The 20988-nt window shown below is 43.9% G+C and overlaps 1 protein-coding gene across 3 annotated transcripts in view; it reads left to right on the top strand.

The window, feature by feature from the left end:
• The first annotated feature begins 1429 nt into the window (after positions 1-1429).
• Positions 1430-20988, top strand: part of pex5lb (peroxisomal biogenesis factor 5-like b) — a 68005-nt gene continuing 48446 nt past the window's right edge. For 2 of the 3 annotated variants that reach the window (XR_013492473.1, XM_033650274.2), the window contains exons 1-2: positions 1430-1764; positions 19290-19385. Coding sequence is in view for 2 of the 3 variants with exons in the window: in XM_033650274.2 (XP_033506165.2) it covers positions 1750-1764; positions 19290-19385 (111 nt within the window). In the remaining variant the exon portion in view is untranslated. The remainder of the gene's footprint in view (positions 1765-19289; positions 19386-20988) is intronic. The other variant, XM_033650275.2, reaches the window with a different exon arrangement.

Genomic DNA, 20988 nt, shown 5'->3' with positions numbered 1-20988 from the left:
ATAAGACCAAAGGACTGGACGGAGGCCATCATCAAAAATGCTCACATGTGCAGCGCACACTTCATATCAGGTTAGGGAAAAAGTATTTCCTGTTGTAGGGATGAATAAGGTTATGTGTATTAAGGGTTATCATGTCCACCTCATCAGAAACTGGGGAGGGATTAAGAGGAAGATTGGATTTCTCTGCAACGCTAACTTTTTAGCACATTAGCTAACGTTAGCTTCCATAGCAAAACAAACAAGTGTGGTCCTCCTTTGTAAGATTGGCTTCCTGTGACATCATCCATCCACTGAGTGAGAGCATACGGGTCGGCCAGTCTGGTCCCGTTGGTCAGTGTTTACTTATTCAAGTAACACTGGCGGTCCCGGAGAGTGAGTGACCTGACATGGTGCGTTGGTAAATTCAGTCTGACGCTCTATACTAAAATGAGAGCCCTGTTGGTGGAAGAAACGCAGCGTTATATTTCTACATGAATGAACCAACGGTTAAGTTAATCACACATTCACTCCGCTCGGCGCTCTGCTGCTCCGTCTCCACAGACAGAGTGTCCAGAGTGCGCTCTGCCACTCTGAGAGTGCGCTGCTCTGGATAACCCAACGCTACATTCAGACAGCGCTCCCAATTTATCAACGCTCCAGTTTGTGTCAGAGTGCGCTCCCACACTCACAATGAGTGTTTCTGAACGCACCACTCACATCATCTTCCTCCATCGTCTAAAACAAGACAACACAACTTGTTAGCTAGCGCTAGCTAATGTCTGTGGAGAACTGTTTTGCCTCCAGCTAAGCCCCGCCCACCAACACACATCACTCTGTTTACAGTAAAAAGGGTCTGTAGGTGTGATCATTAATATGTTTTACTGTCAGGTGGCTGCTCTGCTGTCAGGTATATTAAATTTGACATTTTCCTCTTAGACTCGTCCTTTCTGGATTTTGAGTCCATGACCAGCTTCACTATGGAGACCCAAGACAAACCACTGCGCCTGATGTTCAGAGACTCTGGGCCGTAGACATCGCTACGACTCAGTTTATTGATGAAATCATAAAACATTTTTTAAATTTGCTGTACGTCTATAGGTTACACATGTTTACAGCTGGATAATGTAAGAATCACTTCAGGCCGTCATCAATGATAATGAAAATCAAAATGTAGCTGTATATTTGGTCGGAGCCACTGTAGAGCCGCAGGTTGGCGACCCCGGGGTCACACATGATGATAAAACCATTTAGATTTAATGATGCTGTGTCAGTTTTATTAAAAGGCTCGAATATATTTTTCAGCAGATTGAATTCTATTTTTCTGGAATTAAAAATGGCTCCTCTGGTAGTAAAGCTCCCTGAAGGTGTCGAACCTTTATTTTGGCAAACGCTTTATTGTGAAATCCCGAACAGGAAGTCACCGCGTGTTTCCCGGGCAGCTTGACTTCGGAGCAGCTCGGGACGGACTCGGCTCTGCTCGGTTTATTTTCCTCCCGCCCTCCACCGGAGCGGAGCGAGATGATCACCGGACCCTGCGGCGTTTGGGCGCTTTGTGGTCGGACAGTCTGGAAGGAACGGACCGGGAACCAGAACCGACCGGAAGCAGCGACCGGGCGGCAGCACGGAGCCGAACATCAGCGCGACTTTACGGGCGTTTCAGAGCCGAGAGGCCCCGGAGAGATACTGAGCGGTCCGAGGCAGCGGAGCCGGGTGGCGGTGGACTGCTGGCGGCTGCAGCTGCAGCTGCGGGCGGAGGACTGACTCAGAGACATGTACCAGGTCCAGGTGAGTTTTTACCTGCTCACAGCTTTAACCGCCACAGAGCCGTCACGTCAACATGTCGTCATCACCGTTAGATTTCTGTTAATAACGTTTTTAATGTAACGGAGTCACTGTGGAGAAACTCTCACCTATAAAGGAAATTATTCAGATTTAAACCTGATTTATGTTTTTGTCTTTCTGTCGGTTTGTAATTGTGACAGAAATTTAACAGTTTTATTTGAAATCATTTTAACATTTATTTCTTTAATTAAACGCTATTTTCATAGAGATGTTTCCACTGACTGAGCTACACACATGCACAGAAATAAAGAGAGGAACAAACAAACAAACAAACAAACAAAGTGCATGATAGTCAAGTAAATAAAGGACAGAGCACCTGTGCAGGTGTGACCTAACAGTCCCAGGTCAGGTGAAGTGTTGACACAGTTTATTAAAGGGTCTGTCACATCTCTTCATGTGGCGTTCAGGGTGCATCTGAATTTTTTCCAGTTTCATGTTGTGCATCACATGTTTGATCCGTGTGCTGTGTGACGGACGGGTCACATCCTTCATGTAGACACCTGAGCTTCTGCAGGTGAGCAGGGACACTGGAGAGTAAAGACCCAACTCCTTTTTACTGTTGTTTTTATAATGAAACATAAAAAACTGTTTCACGTCTAAAACTGGAAAAATGAAAAGTTCTCAGTGCAGTAAGATTATTCGGTGAATGAACAGATAAATAAATACATCTAAAAGAGAAGCTGCTGAAAAGGTCAAAGAAGTGCAGGGAGGAGACGAGGTGAGTTCACCTGTGCTGCAGCTCAACACTTCAACAGTCCGATGGCTGAAGGATAAAAACTGTTCCTGAACGTCTCCCAAATCTCAAACTGTAGCAGAAGGCAAAATATTAAAAACACGAGTTTTGCAAATGGAGTGAGAAGAGGACCAGGGAGGACACGGTTGCCGGAGTGCGTTTACACCTGTCACATACAGAACACACGTCTGGGAATATTCTCACAAGTTTAGCTTCACACCTCGTTTCCACCATGTGACCATGTGACCGCAGAGCCGTAAATATACAGACGATGCCTCTGCATTTCTTTATGGATACAAAGGACGTGTGGTGACGGGGGAGGGGCTCGTTCAGATGTTCTCTCAGAACATCACAGCCTGTCCTGAGCTGAGCCGCAGACGTTTTATCTTACAGTCAGACACTTTGTGACAAAGATTCGTAACAAAGGCAGAAATATTACAGTTAAGTCATAGAAACCAAACACCTGCTGTCAATATTAGTTTTAATGAAGACACTCACAGAGGCAGTGAATGAATGGATGAATGTTCATGTAACCAGGAAATCAGGATGCCATCTTTCTTCTCTCTTTTATTCTCATGAGGACGGAAAACATTCAGCTGATTAGTTTTTATTGTTCAAACACTTTTTAGCTTTTTCTCCTCATCACAGCTCCGTGTTCATTCATGTGTTCATTTCATGTGTTCATTCATGTGTTCATTTCATGAGTTCATTCATGAGTTCATTCATGTGTTCATTTCATGTGTTCATCTCTACTGCAGATATTCAACATGTCACAGCAGAGTTCATTATTTTAATAACAGTACAGCGCATTAGCAGATAAATTGTGCACTTTTTGAAAAAAGCATGAAGTTTCTGCCATAGTTAGTACATACCATAAGGTTTATTTTCAGATGTGGAGGGAAGTCAGATTTGACCTCTGAGGCCCGGGAGAGGTCAAATTCAAGATGGCCGCCAATAATATTCAAATATGCTTAACTTTGGAACCAATCACAATAGAAAAACGTTTAAGGTGCCATTTTCAACTAAGTTTAGGGTGCCCATTCAGTTAGTGATACTTTTGAGATCAATGGAATTCAAGAAAATGCATTTAGGTCAAGGTCAAGGTGAAATTATGCAGACGGAGTGAGATAAAGGCTGCAAAATGATGGTTTATTTCCAACATAATAACAGTAATGATAATAATCACTAAAAATGTATTTACTTACAATATTTATAGGCCTACTATGCTTCTTATGCTCTGAAACTTGCTTTGAAATCAGTAATAACACGTCTACATTTACATGCCAGCTATTAGCTCTCAAGCCTGTTTGATACCAGCGGCACAGTATTGAACTAGGCTTCTTTGCTATCACCATTAATTTAGCTATAGTCCTACTTCACACAAATGACCAAGTTGAAATCTCTAGAACATGCGCTGTTCAATCATTCAACTGACTTCAGCTCACGTATGTTCCAGACTGTCTTCTAGTTTAGCTAGCAGAATCATTTTGATCAGTGCCCGCCTTTTTTTTTTTTTTTTTTTTTTTTAACCACAGAAGCTAGCTATCTAACTAACTAGGCAGACTCATTCCCGGCTACAATCAAATTCAATGTATTTGCATGTTAAGGCTTTACTCAAGTATACTTATAGTGTCGGCGTTTCCCAGATGGCTCTTAGCGCTAAGAGCTTCTTAAGAACGCTCTTAAGCCTCCCGTGAAAGAAAAACGCATTTCCCAGATCGCTCTTAGCTTAAGAAGATCTTTCACTAAGAAGGAGTTGTAAGATCGAGCTGACCCACTCTTAACAGTCTTCTTAGCGACCAAATGCGCACAGATCAGCCGCGTCAGGCAAATTAATATTACACTAAGCTTTCTAATTACTGTCTGAGTAATTTTTTCCGTTTTTCATGGTAATTTTTTTCTGTTTTTTGTGGTAATTTTTTTTCCTGAACGAGGAGGCGAGATACTTCAAAATCTCCTGAGAAGCTCCCACCTGGCACCTGCAAGTGACTGGTGCCTGCGTAAAATCGACAAACTAATGATAACACCATCTATATGACTTAAAGACAAGAGTATCTCCCAGTGTCTCAAATCCAAAACAAAGTGAAACTGGATTAAACTAAACAAGCGGGTCATGTTGGCTTCCATTATATCGAGCTCTCAAGAAAGGAATGAAAGCGTCTGTTGTTCTATTGCTCTCTTAACTCAGAAAAAAATACTCCAAAAAACAAAAAAATTATCATGAAAAACAGAAAAAATTACTCAATAAAACAGACTTTTTTTTTTATTTGTCAAGTGAATGCAATACGCTTTTGTAGATATTAAAACAGTGCACAGTGTATATATTTTAACCTATTTTATACTTCAGATTTATACTGTTTAGCATTAATTGGTGACAGAAAAGAACAAATTTCATTCTGCAGGGAAATGCGTGTCCTTACTGTGCATATAACAATAAACACTTTGAATCTTGAATCTATATGTTTTATGAAGACCCTATGTGCGCTCAAAGCTGTGGCACAAGTTACGCACCGAAATCTGGCGGAAGAAAAATAATAATAATAAGAAAAATAAGTACGAGGAAAAACAAGTGTGTTCCTGTATGTGCTGTGCACATCAGGCACACAAATAAAATGAATCATCATGACGATCATTTATCGTAATTTGTCTGCACATATCCCACATCTGTATGCACATATGAGATAGTTTACCACATCCAAAAAATGCATCAGGGCTCAACAGAAACACATCCACCCTCCAAACCTGCTACATTCAGACATCAGGCAGCTGACAGGTGTAACTGAGCTCAGCTGGAACCTCATCAAGGGACGCTCCACCCGCTACTCTACATAAAGGCGTTGCCACATCACATGTGTGAGATACCATGGCTGCTTTACAGCATATTCTCGCTGCTAACCAACAGCATCGCCGTGTGCGAAGCCAAACCGTATATGTAAATGCATTTGTGCATCAGCACTTCAGCTCACTGGACGTGCTGTCAGACCGGGCTGTCCAAATGAAGTACTGAGATACAACGCCTCATCAATTAGTGTCTCCACACATCCAGAGGGCAACCTGGTGCAATTTGGCCCTCAGCCCGGAGGTGCAGTGCCTGGCTGCGCTGCGTTTTTACGCAGTGGGGAGCTTCCTGGAGGTGGTGGGAGATGGCACTGGCCTCAGCAAGGCGTCTGTGTTTTTTAGGTCAAATATAAAACATTAATGAAGAAAGACAACATGCACTCTCAAAAAAGAAGAAAAACATCTGGAGGTGCTCGGCCACAGAACAGTATCAACAAGACAAAACCAGCAACACTCGGTGTCCTTCGTTACCAACTTTTAATACCTCACTGGTACAGGCGATCAAACACACAGTCCTCATGATTCTCTTACCAAGACTACTTCTTATTTAGTCATAGTCTTGTTTTCGTCATGACAATAGGTCATTAACAAATATTTATCGTCTTAGTTTTTCATTAGAATTATTAGAGCACACTTACACACGAGCAGCAGGGAGTTAGTGCGTTAGGTAGCAGCGCTGTGACTGACTTATGGCTGATGAAGTGGTGGGTGATTGATTTGCCTGACATCAATTGATTTAGTTTCAGCACCGCGGTAGTGTCCAGCTCCTGTTAAGAGCTTCTTAAAGAGTGATCCTAAGAAGGGCCTTAAGAACTCATCTGGGAAACACTCGTATCTTAGCGACCCTTCTTACCAAAGACATTCTTAACTGTGCTCTTAAGTCTTAAGATCGCTCTTAACTGGGAAACACGACCACTGTCTGTACATAGTCAGTCAGTTTACCTGGTAGGATATTTATGTCAGAAGTGCTCTCTGTCTCGTCACTTGTGCATACTGTAGCCTACTCATCACGTTGCCTACTGACTACATGGCTACTGGCATTAGCTACTGATGCTCTTGAGGGCCATCTGCTGATAATGATGTGCTTAGCAGGAAAAAATAACCACACATCCCAGTAAATGATAACTAGTTACTGAATAATACATGAGAGTAAAAAGTAATTGAAATATTTTTGGTGTTCATTTAAAAAAAAAAAAAAGAGGGGAAAATGTTTTGTTTTTTTAAGCAAATTTTTACCTTGACCTTGACCTAAATGCATTTTCTTGAATTCCATTGATCTCAAAAGTATCACTAACTGAATGGGCACCCTAAACTTAGTTGAAAATGGCACCTTAAACGTTTTTCTATTGTGATTGGTTCCAAAGTTAAGCATATTTGAATATTATTGGCGGCCATCTTGAATTTGACCTCTCCTGGGCCTCAGAGGTCAAATCTGACTTACCTCCACATCTGAAAATAAACCTTATGGTATGTACTAACTATGGTAGAAACTTCATGCTTTTTTCAAAAAGTGCACAATTCCTCCTAATTTGAGAGCTTATCCGCTGTACTGTAACCGCGCTGAGACAGAAAATCTGAAGGTTTATTGATCAGTTTTTAAATGTTAGAGTTCATGAAGCTTTAAATAAAAGTGACAGTGTTGACATCACAGTAAAACTCCATCTGATTGGACCTTTGAAGACAAATGAGACTTTGATCTGCTCAACAAAGAGCACATAAAACACATCAAACACGTCGTGATGTCATCAAAGTCTCAAACAGCTCTGCACAGTTTTGATATTTATTTATTCATTCAGTACAGATTAAGTTATTAAAAGACGCACAGTTCACAGTCACATGACAGTTTGTCACAGACATTAACATTTGCTGTCAATATGTGTAGGAGCAATACATTTAAAGAATGAAAATACATTTAAACAATGAAGTTGCAGGGGGTGGAGCCTATCACAGCTGACATTTGGCGAGAGGCGGGGTTCACCCTGGACAGGTTGCCAGACTATCGCAGTGCTGACATGTAGAGACAGACAACCACCCTCTTGCTGTGAGGCGACAGTGCTAACTACCACACCACCGAGCCGCCCCGTTTAAAGAATAAAAAATACATTTAAAGAAGGAAAATACATTTAAAGAATAAAAAATACATTTAAAGAAGGAAAATACATTTAAAGAAGGAAAATACATTTAAAGAATAAAAAATACATTTAACGAAAGAAAATACATTTAAAGAATAAAAGTACATTTAAAGAAAAATAAATTTCTGGCAAAGAGCTTTTATTTTGAAGTGGTGTTTCCTGCTGCAGAGTGGCTGACAGACAGATACTTGACAGAGACAAACTGGCTGGACGATGTCTGAACACAGGTATGACACTGAATGTGTTGAACTTTGGGACGTGGAGCGACCGGCTGAAGAGAAATCTGCACTGCTGATCTGTGATCTCTGGCGGCACGCCATGTGGAGCCTCGCAGGAAGTGCCGATCAGATTTTATTGTACACGTGTTGGACCTCAGTGATTGGATGGGAAACTATGATGTTTGATCAAGTTTGTGAAGTCACACAGGATTGACGGGGATTGGTTGATTGTGTTGTTGTGACTGTGGCGTCCTGGAGAGACCGTAACAGGAACTGTGGACACTGCTGTCCTCTCACAGCATCAGACCCGTCTGTCTGTCAGTGTTCAGTCAGTCCGTCATGTTGTCAGTGACAGTACAGTTGATCAGACGTTCGTCCTCGTCTCAGCATGAAGTGTCTCTTTCCAAACATCGCGTCACTTCCTGTCATCGTCTGTCCTGAATGAGGACACTGTGGAGTGTTTGTGGCGCTCGGCGGGGGGACTGGGACACGTCTGACCTTGGTGCCGGTGTGAATGTGACGGACAGAGGGATCAGAGGGCTTCTCTGAAGAGCTGCTTCAGCTGAGTTTAATCAAAACTCTTCATCAGGACTGTGAGGGAGCTGCACAGCATCCCCCTCACTAAGGTGAAAAAAGAATACGCGCACACATATTGACTGTAAGGTTTGACAACACTGACTACAACAGGAAGTTTGTTTTTGTTGTGGTGCTTTTTTTTTTTTTGAAACCCTTGCTAATTCCTCTCTGTTCGAGGTCTACGTCCAGGTGTGTTTTCATGGAGTGCACACATGAGAGTGCAGCCACAGGAGTCCAGCAGCTGACACTTACCTTGTTAGGCTGAGTTGAAGGATCAGGGAAGAGAGAGGGCATGTTTTGCTAAGTTTGGCTTATGTTTGGTATTTCTTCACTTTATTAGGTGTTTGTGTTCGTCTGTATTAGTACTTCAGTCATTTGCATTGTGTATGTTAAGTGTAAGTTATGTTAAATTGTAAATATATGTTTGAAATGTAATGTGGGAGTGTCACAGTGAGTTCACTAGTCTCAGGGTAGATAAGCCAGGTGAGCGATCAGTGTTGAGTGTGAGAAGTGTCTCCTCTGCTCTGGGCTGCAATCACTGGGCTCAGCTGCACCTGTGCTTCTCCTTTGTTACCCTGCAGCCTGCTCTGTGTTTGTCATGTGGCACTTTTTGTACTTGGTAAATGGACTTCAGTAAAAACCAGAGCTCTGGAAACAAAAATCCGTGGTTGTCTCATGTTCTTCATCCCTCCATCATGCTCTGCACCTTCATGTCATCAGGTTCATCCTGTTTGTAGAGGTTAACTACCATCCAAACCCTACAACGACACACAGCTGAGCTGTGTTGGCTAAACGTAAACACGTGTGTGTGTGTTGGCTAAACGTAACCACGTGTGTGTGTGTCGGCTAAACGTAACCACGTGTGTGTGTGTCGGCTAAACGTAACCACGTGTGTGTGTGTCGGCTAAACGTAACCACGTTTGTGTGTGTTGGCTAAACGTAACCACGTGTGTGTGTCGGCTACACGTAATCACGTGTGTGTGTTAGTGTTGCACGGTATAGCGGTACTAAAATAGCACCGTGGTACTAGAGTATTCCAAACAGTACTATACTGCATTTGGAAAATACCAGTACTTTTTAAATTGATTCAATTCATTCATTTATTTAATTCATTTATGCACACAAACACCTTTCTTGTTCCTATTGGAGCACAGATTGCGCAAGTGGTGTGTATGACATCATCTGTATCAACATCCACAGCTGGCACACGTGAAAAAAGACAAGAGAAAGTCTGCCTCGCAAAGGGAGACAACAAGAGACAACACAAACTTGGTGAAACATTTGAGTTACCAAACCGTGACGTCCGTACCGAGGTACTTACCGAACCATGATTTTTTGGTACTGTTACACCCCTACTATTTATTGTTCTAAAGGTTTGTATCCAAAAGGACTTTTCCTTAGGAAAAGTACAGAAGAGTATCGAAAAGTATTGAAATTCATATTGGTATTGGTACCGAAACAAAGATTTTGGTATCGTGACAACACTAGTACTTTGACATGTGGAGGAGCCGAGGATTGAACCGCAGATCTTCTGATTGGTTGACGACCTGCTCAGTGTCTGAGCTGCAGACGCCGTGTGTGTGTGTGTGTGTGTGTGTGTGTGTGTGTGTGAGAGAGTGTGTGTGTGTGTGTGTGTGTGTGCTAATAAATTAACACATTCAATTCCTGAAAACATGGTGAAAGAACTGAGGCCTCAGGTGATTCAGAAATAAAATAATACCTTAACATTTCGTCAACTAAAGTGTGCGTCACACGTCTGCGTCCTCGAGTCTTTTCATCTGAATTTTTCTGAACCTTTAACCGACATCAGCAGCTCGTCTCCAGGCTCCCTGACGGCGAGCTCTGGATCCCAAATCCAGAACAAGTCTCAGAGGAAAATAGAGGATTTAAAAGTGTATGAGTTTGATCAATATCATCATTGATCATCTGTGTGTGTGTGTGTGTGTGTGTGTGTGTGAGAACTCTTGAACGGCTCCTGGTGTCCAGGTGAGAGTAGCTCTGACCTGTAGTAACCTCCGCTCTGTTCCTGTCTTCAGTTATTTACGCTCTCTGTTACATAATGAAGCCATTAAAGTTTGATGAAGCAGCTCAGACCGACTGAGCAAAGACGCCAAACGCTCCTCTCCACAGATCCGTGAAGTCATCGCAGGGTCACACTTCAAGTTCCCCTCCCCTTTCCATCCACCGTCAGCTGATGGCGTTCGTCTCTCTCAAAGCTTTGTGTATTTCCTCAGACAGTGTGGAGTTCCTGAGGAGCGTCTTGGCGTGATGAGTCAGTGAACGATGTGTCCTCTGAAAGAGGAAGAATCTCATCTCTGTTTTCTTTGGTGGTTTTTAAATCCAATTGCTCTCTGTGCCGTAATGTTGACGTGTACTTTTAACCCACACTCTCAGTGCTGCTGTGGGTTAAAAGTACACATCAGTACAACACACACACACACACACACACAGTGTCCTGTGGGACGGACTGGTGTTCAGTCCATTAACCGCAGCAGCAGTCGTTGTTGTTGTTGCAGGTTTCGCCGTCACAAGGTCACTTTTCATGTTTTCATAAATCCATTGAGGAGACTTGAGGAACACTTGGTCGCCGCCCTGCTGCTGTCAGAGAGGAGCTGACTCTGTAACTCCTCATCACACAGAGTAATAAATAACATACACACGTGTTTCAATCACGTGTTTCATAAGTTCTGATTTTATTTATACAGCCTTTCAGGGCCGTGTCCACCGAGGTGTTTTGTTCTCGAGGACAGCGTATCAACGCTACACAAAGCCAGCAGTGTGTCGAGGCGCTGAGCCTCTGCTCTGCACCCAGCACTTCCTGTCTGGCCTATTTTTATGCCTCTGTGCCAGCGATAGCCGTGGACCAAGGCATTGTGTTAATTTTAGGTTGTCCGTACGTCCGTCCCATCCTTGTGAACATCATATCTCAAGACGGCCTCAAGGGAATTTCTTTAATTTTGGCACAAATGTCCACCTGGACTGAAGAATAAACTGATCAGAATTTGTTGGTCAAAGGTCAAAGGTCAGTTTGTGAGGTCAAACTCAAGAGTTCTGCCAAAACTTCACACAAATGTTTAAATAATTGCTGTTATTGTGCAGCAGCACGTGGCGTCGTCAGGGCGGAATGCAGTGGGACAACAACCAAAGTTAAGGTGGCAGATATCTGACTGGGGCAGGTGGGAGGGGTGGATGGGTCAAACAACCACCTTTTCACCCAGTTTTCACTTCCTGTAAGATTGTAAAGCCAAACCCTGTTCTTTTTTCCTAAACCCAACCGTGTGTGTGTGTTGGCTAAATGTAACCACGTGTGTGTGTGTGTGTGTGTGTGTGTGTGTGTGTTGGCTAAATGTAACCACGTGTGTGTGTGTGTGTGTGTGTGTGTGTGTGTGTGTTGGCTAAATGTAACCACTTGTGTGCTTGTCGGCTAAACGTAACCACGTGTGTGTGTCGGCTAAACGTAACCACGTGTGTGTGTGTCGGCTAAACGTAACCACGTGTGTGTGTCGGCTAAACGTAACCACGTGTGAGTGTGTCGGCTAAACGTAACCACGTGTGTGTGTGTCGGCTAAACGTAACCACGTGTGTGTGTCGGCTAAACGTAACCACGTGTGTGTGTCGGCTAAACGTAACCATGTGTGTGTGTCGGCTAAACGTAACCATGTGTGTGTGTCGGCTAAACGTAACCACGTGTGTGTGTGTGTCGGCTAAACGTAACCACGTGTGTGTGTCAGCTGGTTTGCAGCTTGGCAGGCGTGTCTCCTCAGTGTCACAGCCTCCTCCTCCTGAGGACACAGTCAGGTCATATTTCACTTTACAAACGCTGACATTAACATGTGGGTCTAACATATCTGTGTTTTACAGAAATGTACAGTGCTGACATTTTCCTCTGGAGCCTGAGCTGTGTGGTCGGCCATGTTCAGTCAGCTGGTGTATGTTTATGTCTGTAGAGACCTGAGAGACATCGTTAATGAAAGACTCTAAAGTATTTGTCGTCCCTGTGCAGCACAGAGCAGAGTGTGCTCAGTGTCCTCTGCAGGCTCCTGTAGTCGTCCTGTACTGTACTTACAGTGTGTGTGGCTGAGGCACAAACAGCCACGGGGGGAAACACTCTCATACAAGATTAATTAGCAGTGAAGCTGCCAGATCATTGGAGGATATAAATATCTAAACTCTCCAGGGTCAAATATTCCTCCGTCAGCTGTCCACCGCCGCTGCTGCTGCCGCCCTCGGCTCAGTCTCACCACCTCACCTTTACTTACAGGTTTAATTTGACCTCACCTGAAACCTCAGCACAGTAACGACATGTTTAGGTGTCACAGTGAGGTCACACCTGAGCTCTCTAATTGTCTAAATTCATCTGAGCCATTGCTTCATATGACTGAAAGAGACAAACACGCAGCTGCACAGACAACAGTACTGACATGTTGGCGAGACTGTGTGCGGGTTAGCGTTCTGATTCTGATGTCATCACTCTCATGGTTTTAGTACAGGTCACAGAATAACTGTTTGGAGAAATGGAATCAGAAACTCTGACGTCAGGTCTGTGAGAGGTGAAGACAGAGTGACAGGAAGTGACAGAGAAATGATTCAGATACTGTTAGTGCCAAATAAACAAACACTCATCAGGACCTGGTGACGTGCAGCTCCAACCACCAGTCGCTGACAACTTCAAGAAATGACTTTGGACTCAGAAAGGCAGCAATGAAAAGGAACTGTACACGTTTGGCCCCTGAGCATGTGGGGCCCCCAGGCTGCAGCCTCGGTCAGCTTACATATTACTCTGCACCCAAGTTGCAGCAGTAGCAGCAGTATTAACAACAGTATTAGCAACAGTATTAGCAGCAGTATTAGCAACAGTATAAACAGCAGTATTAGCAGCAGTATTAACAGCAGTATTAGCAGCAGTATTAACAACAGTATAAACAGCAGTATTAGCAGCAGTATTAACAACAGTATTAACAGCAGTATTAGCAGTAGTATTAGCAGCAGTATTAACAGCAGTATTAGCAGCTGTATAAGCAGCAGTATTAGCAGCAGTATAAACAGCAGTATTAGCAGCTGTATAAGCAGCAGTATTAGCTGCAGTATTAGCAGCAGTATAAACAGTATTAGCAGCAGTATTAACAGCAGTATTAGCAGCAGTATTAACAGCAGTATTAACAGCAGTATTAGCAGCTGTATAAGCAGCAGTATTAGCAGCAGTATTAACAGCAGTATTAGCAGCAGTATTAGCAGCAGTATTAGCAGCAGTATTAACAGCAGTACTAACAGCAGTATTAGCAGCTGTATAAGCAGCAGTATTAGCAGCAGTATTAGCAGCAGTATCAACAGCCGTATTAACAGCAGTATTAACAGCAGTATAAACAGCAGTATTAACAGCAGTATTAGCAGCAGTATTAACAGCAGTATTAGCAGCAGTATTAACAGCCGTATTAACAGCAGTATTAACAACAGTATTAGCAGCAGTATTAGCCGTTTTAACAGCAGTATTAACAGCAGTATTAGCAGCAGTATTAACAGCCGTATTAACAGCAGTATTAGCAGCAGTATTAACAGCAGTATTAGCAGCAGTATAAACAGCAGTATTAGCAGCTGTATTAACAGCAGTATAAACAGCAGTATTAGCAGCTGTATAAGCAGCAGTATTAACAGCAGTATAAACAGCAGTATTAGCAGCTGTATAAGCAGCAGTATTAACAGCAGTATAAACAGCAGTATTAGCAGCAGTATTAACAGCAGTATTAGCAGCAGTATAAACAGCAGTATTAACAGCAGTATTAGCAGCAGTATTAACAGCAGTATTAGCAGCTGTTTAAGCAGCAGTATTAACAGCAGTATAAACAGCAGTATTAGCAGTATTAGCAGCAGTATTAGCAGCAATATTAGCAGCGGTATTAACAGCAGTATTAGCAGCAGTATTAGCAGTGGCAGTATCCTAGTGTCTGTCAGTGTTGCTGTGAGGATGCTAACAGTGTTTGCTAAGCTGTAGTTGAGAGCTCTGCTCTGCTGGGACTCTCTGATGGAAGAGTGTTTGCTCAGCACAACAGCAGGTTATTTATAGTCCGACAAAACACACACACACACACACACACACACACAGTGACAGAGTGAAGAACATTAGACAGTTTCCTTCAAACAGCTGAGAGCATCAAACACAGGACATAAAGTTCATGTTTATCTCTGACACCAAGAAAAAACATCCTCTGTAGAGACACAGCTGAGACACAATAGAGATACAATAGAGACACAGTAGAGACACAGCAAAGACACAGCAGAGTCACTATAGAGACACAGTAGAGACACAGCAGACACAGTAGAGACACAGCTGAGACACAATAGAGATACAATAGACACACAGCAGAGTCACAATAGAGACACAGTAGAGATACAATAGAGACACAGCAGAGACACAGTAGAGACACAGTAGAGACACAATAGAGACACAGTAGAGACACAGCAGAGTCACTATAGAGACACAGTAGAGACACAATAGAGACACAGTAGAGACACAGCAGAGTTACTATAGAGACACAGTAGAGACACAGCAGAGTCACAGTAGAGACACAGCTGAGACACAATAGAGACACAGCAGAGTCACAGTAGAGACACAGTAGAGACACAATAGAGACACAGCAGTCACTATAGAGACACAATAGAGACACAGCAGAGACACAGCAGAATCACTATAGAGACACAGTAGAGACACAATAGAGACACAGCAGAGACACAGTAGAGACACAGCAGAGTCACTATAGAGACACAGTAGAGACACAGCAGAGTCAATATAGAGACACAGCAGAGACACAGCAGAGTCACTATAGAGACACAATAGAGACACAGCAGAGTCACTATAGAGACACAGCAGAGACACAATAGAGACACAGCAGAGACACAGTAGAGACACAGCAGTCACTATAGAGACACAGAAGAGACAAAGCTGAGACACAATAGAGACACAGCAGAGACACAGTAGAGACACACCTGAGACACAGTAGAGACACACCTAAGACACAGTAGAGACACACGTGAGACACAGTAGAGAGACATCTGAGACACAGCAGAGACAAACCTGAGACACACCTGTGACACAGCAGAGTCACAGTAGAGACACAGTAGACACACAGCGGAGACACAATAGAGGCACAGAAGAGACACAGCAGAGACACAGAAGAGACACAGCAGAGACACAGTAGAGACACAGTAGATACACAGAAGAGACACAGTAGAGACATAGTAGAGACACAGTAGAGACACAGTAGATACACAGAAGAGACACAGTAGAGACACAGTAGAGACATAGCAGAGACACAGCAGAGACAAACCTGAGACACACCTGTGACACAGCAGAGTCACAGTAGAGACACAGTAGACACACAGCGGAGACACAATAGAGGCACAGAAGAGACACAGCAGAGACACAGAAGAGACACAGCAGAGACACAGTAGAGACATAGCTGAGACACAATAGAGACTCAGTAGAGACACAGAAGAGACACAGTAGAGACACAGTAGAGACATAGCAGAGACACAATAGAGACACACCTGAGACAGTGGAGACGCACCTAAGACACAGTAGAGACACGTGAGACACAGTAGAGACACACCTGAGACACAGTAGAGACACAGCAGAGACAAACCTGAGACACACCTGTGACACAGCAGAGTCACAGTAGAGACACAGTAGACACACAGCGGAGACACAATAGAGACACAGAAGAGACACAGTAGAGACACAGAAGAGACATAGCTGAGACACAGCAGAGACATAGCTGAGACACAGTAGAGACACAGCTGAGACACAGTAGAGACACACCTAAGACACAGTAGAGACACAGTAGAGACACACCTGAGACACAGTAGAGACACACGTGAGACACAGTAGAGAGACACCTGAGACACAGCTGAGACACACCTGTGACACAGCAGAGTCACAGTAGAGACACAGTAGACACACAGAAGAGACACAATAGAGGCACAGTAGAGACACAGTAGAGACACAGTAGAGACACAGAAGAGACAGCAGAGACACAGAAGAGACACAGCAGAGTCACAGTAGAGACACAGTAGAGACACAATAGAGACACAGCAGTCACTATAGAGACACAATAGAGACACAGCAGAGACACAGTAGAGACATAGCAGAGACACAGTAGAGACACAGTAGATACACAGAAGAGACACAGTAGAGACATAGCAGAGACACAGTAGAGACACAGTAGATACACAGAAGAGACACAGTAGAGACACAGTAGAGACATAGCAGAGACACAGCAGAGACAAACCTGAGACACACCTGTGACACAGCAGAGTCACAGTAGAGACACAGTAGACACACAGCGGAGACACAATAGAGGCACAGAAGAGACACAGCAGAGACACAGAAGAGACACAGCAGAGACACAGTAGAGACATAGCAGAGACACAGTAGAGACACAGCTGAGACACAATAGAGACTCAGTAGAGACACAGAAGAGACACAGTAGAGACACAGTAGAGACATAGCAGAGACACAATAGAGACACACCTGAGACAGTGGAGACGCACCTAAGACACAGTAGAGACACGTGAGACACAGTAGAGACACACCTGAGACACAGTAGAGACACACCTGAGACACAGCAGAGACAAACCTGAGACAAACCTGTGACACAGCAGAGTCACAGTAGAGACACAGTAGACACACAGCGGAGACACAATAGAGACACAGAAGAGACACAGTAGAGACACAGAAGAGACATAGCTGAGACACAGCAGAGACATAGCTGAGACACAGTAGAGACACAGCTGAGACACAGTAGAGACACACCTAAGACACAGTAGAGACACAGTAGAGACACACCTGAGACACAGTAGAGACACACGTGAGACACAGTAGAGAGACACCTGAGACACAGTAGAGACACAGCTGAGACACACCTGTGACACAGCAGAGTCACAGTAGAGACACAGTAGACACACAGCGGAGACACAGAAGAGACACAGCAGAGACACAGAAGAGACACAGCAGAGTCACAGTAGAGACACAGTAGAGACACAATAGAGACACAGCAGTCACTATAGAGACACAATAGAGACACAGCAGAGACACAGTAGAGCCACAGCAGAGACACAGTAGAGACACACCTGAGACACAATAGAGACACAGTAGAGACACAGCTGAGACACAGCTGAGACAGAGACACAGCAGAGACACAATAGAGACAAACCTGAGACACACCTGAGACACAGCAGAGACAAACCTGAGACACACCTGTGACACAGCAGAGTCACAGTAGAGACACAGTAGAGATACAACAGAGTCACAGTAGAGACACAGCAGAGTCACAGCTGAGACACAATAGAGACACAGTAGAGACACAGCAGAGACACAATAGAGGCACAGTAGAGACACAGTAGAGACACAGCTGAGACACAGCAGAGACACAGTAGAGACACAGCTGAGACACAATAGAGACACAGTAGAGACACAATAGAGACACAGAAGAGACACAGTAGAGACACAGTAGAGACACAGCAGAGACACAATAGAGGCACAGTAGAGACACAGTAGAGTCACAGTAGAGACACAGTAGAGACACAGCTGAGACACAATAGAGACACAGCTGAGACACAATAGAGACACAGCAGAGACACAGAAGAGACACAGTAGAGACATAGCAGAGACACAGCAGAGACACAGCTGAGACACAGTAGAGACACACCTGAGACACATGTGAGACACAGTAGAGACACATGTGAGACACAGTAGAGACACACCTGAGACACAGCAGAGACAAACCTGAGACACAGCTGTGACACAGCAGAGTCACAGTAGAGACACAGTAGAGATACAGCAGAGTCACAGTAGAGACACAGTAGAGACACAGCAGAGTCACAGCTGAGACACAATAGAGACACAGTAGAGACACAGCAGAGACACAATAGAGGCACAGTAGAGACACAGTAGAGACACAGCTGAGACACAGCAGAGACACAGCAGAGACACAGTAGAGACACAGCTGAGACACAATAGAGGCACAGTAGAGACACAGCAGAGTCACAGTAGAGACACAGCAGAGACACAGTAGAGACACAGCTGAGACACAATAGAGACACAGCAGAGACACAGAAGAGACACAGTAGAGACATAGCAGAGACACAGCAGAGACACAGCTGAGACACAGTAGAGACACAGTAGAGACACATGTGAGACACAGTAGAGACACACCTGAGACACAGCAGAGACAAACCTGAGACACACCTGTGACACAGCAGAGTCACAGTAGAGACACAGTAGAGACACAGCAGAGTCACAGCTTCAAAGTTTTTTACATTACAGAGCAGCACGTCTCTTATGTTACCAGCAGCATGTCTGTTACGTTACTAAGCAGCACATCTGTTACGTGACCAACAGCATGTCTGTGACGTTACTGAGCAGCATGTCTGTTATGTTATCTAGCAGATGTTATGTTTGCAGCTAGCTAATGTAGGTAATGCTAGCAGATGTTACCTTGCAGATTGTTATGTTACCAAGCAGCACATCTCTTACGTTACCCAGCAGCACGTCTGTTACATTACCGAGCAGCATGTGTATTACATTAGTGAGCAGCATGTGTGTTATGTTAATGGCTTTGGTATCAAGAAAGTTGTATCCTTTCACGTTGTGTCTGAACACAGTCGGGGAACTGCCGAGGTTTTTATCATGATCAAATCTAAACTGAATCAAATCAGGAACAAACAGAGAGAAACTGTCAGTATGTTTATTTGACCGACTCATCATGATGTCTTTATAATCACACATGTTAACACAGGAACATCTTCACCTCTCCTCTGACTTTCCTTCAGTTTTCTTTTCTGGTGTGTGTATTGAGAGCTGCTGTGGAGCGGTGCATGTGTTAACAGATGAAATCCAAATAAAGAGAAATGAGCTAATAAATAAACCAGAGTACCTCCTGTCTGAGTGAATGAACCCTGTCGATCTGCCTGTTGTAGGGGAAAGGGGAAAGGGTCGTTGCCATGGTGCTGAAGGAGCTTCCTGGTAAAAAGGCATCCTCAGAAGGAAACCCCCTCCTCACCGTGACAACCAAGGTTGGCATGACGACCACGCTTGTTTGTTATCTCGCACTGCTCAGAGATTACTTTCTGTTCATATTTGATTTTAGTTTTTCTTGTTTGCTTCAAACCTGCAGCTCCATGTTTGGTTTCATTACAAGTCAAACTGTAAAACTTTATTCAGGTGACTCAGTTTGTACAGCGTTAAAGAACACTTTAAAAGATGAACTCCTTAAAGTGCAGTTCAAACAGCTACTGTCAGACCTGCGTGTTGACAGGAAGTGACCACCATGAGACGGCGTATCATCTCTAGCCAACGACTCTCTGTGCTTCTGATCTGTAACGTCGACAGGAAGTGACCACCATGAGACAGCGTATCATGTCTAGTCAACGACTCTCTGTGCTTCTGATCTGTAACGTTGACAGGAAGTGACCACCATGAGACGGCGCATCATCTCTAGTCAACAACTCTCTGTGCTTCTGATCTGTAACGTCGTCAGGAAGTGACCACCATGAGACGGCGTATCATCTCTAGTCAACGACTCTCCGTGCTTCTGATCTGTGACGTCGACAGGAAGTGACCACCATGAGACGGCGTATCATGTCTAGTCAACAACTCTCTGTGCTTCTGATCTGTAACGTCGACAGGAAGTGACCACCATGAGACGGCGTATCATCTCTAGTCAACAACTCTCTGTGCTTCTGATCTGTAACGTCGTCAGGAAGTGACCACCATGAGACGGCGTATCATCACTAGCTGACCAGCTGAGTGTCAGGTGACACCATCAGCCGGCTTGAGTCCAGCTCAGACTGGCCGGTTCACACTGCTGACACTTTTCTCTGTGACGTTCTCAAAACATTTTCATCTGGTCATGAATCTTCGGTCTGAACTGGACTTTAGAGACGCCCAAAGGAAATAAAAATCTGGTCTTGAACCCATTTGTACTCGGAGTCAGACAGAAGCAGTGGTTGTTGCGGTTGTTCGGGCTGTGGCGATACGATACGATCATGATTAAGAGTTATGACTTAATACATTGAGATTTTTAAATCTAATTTTAGGAAAACTGTCAGTATAAAAAACAAACCCACGTCATGTTTTTAATACAGTGAGAACAGTTGGATCTGTGTAAGTATTTATCACAGCCTCACAAGTTCTCACTCCCAACTCGTCATATCCTGCCGCTTCATCAGCGATGCCTGCGTCACACACTGATGCACAGGGGCACCCTTTGTGGGGTTTGACACCCACTGCGCCACAGCTATTTCTGACGCCTTTGACAACTACCGTAACATAAAGAGTGAGACAGTCTGTATCGGGCGAGCGGGAGCGGAGGTGGATGGATCCAACCAACGTCTTTGTTTCCTGTGAAACCAACAGTCGGTACTTATCCTAAACCAAACCGTGATGTTATTTTCTAAACCAATCTGAAGGAAATAAACCAGCCAGTCTTCAGAATTTGGGACGAATCACGTCCGACCAAAAAAAACAACAAAAAAAACACAGCCTTGAAACTGAAATAACTTATCAGCCTCATCTGTTTCAGGGGAGAAATATTTTCATCAGGTTTGTATGTAAAAATTAAAAATTATTTCAGCCGATACCGGTGTTTTATTTGTTGTTAATCTTATTTGGTTTTGT

Source organism: Epinephelus lanceolatus, chromosome 12 (genome assembly GCF_041903045.1).
Source record: "Epinephelus lanceolatus isolate andai-2023 chromosome 12, ASM4190304v1, whole genome shotgun sequence".
NCBI classification, from domain to species: Eukaryota; Metazoa; Chordata; class Actinopteri; order Perciformes; family Serranidae; genus Epinephelus; species Epinephelus lanceolatus.
Note: the sequence above shows the minus strand (reverse complement) of the source record. Positions and strands in the feature narration are given on the sequence as shown.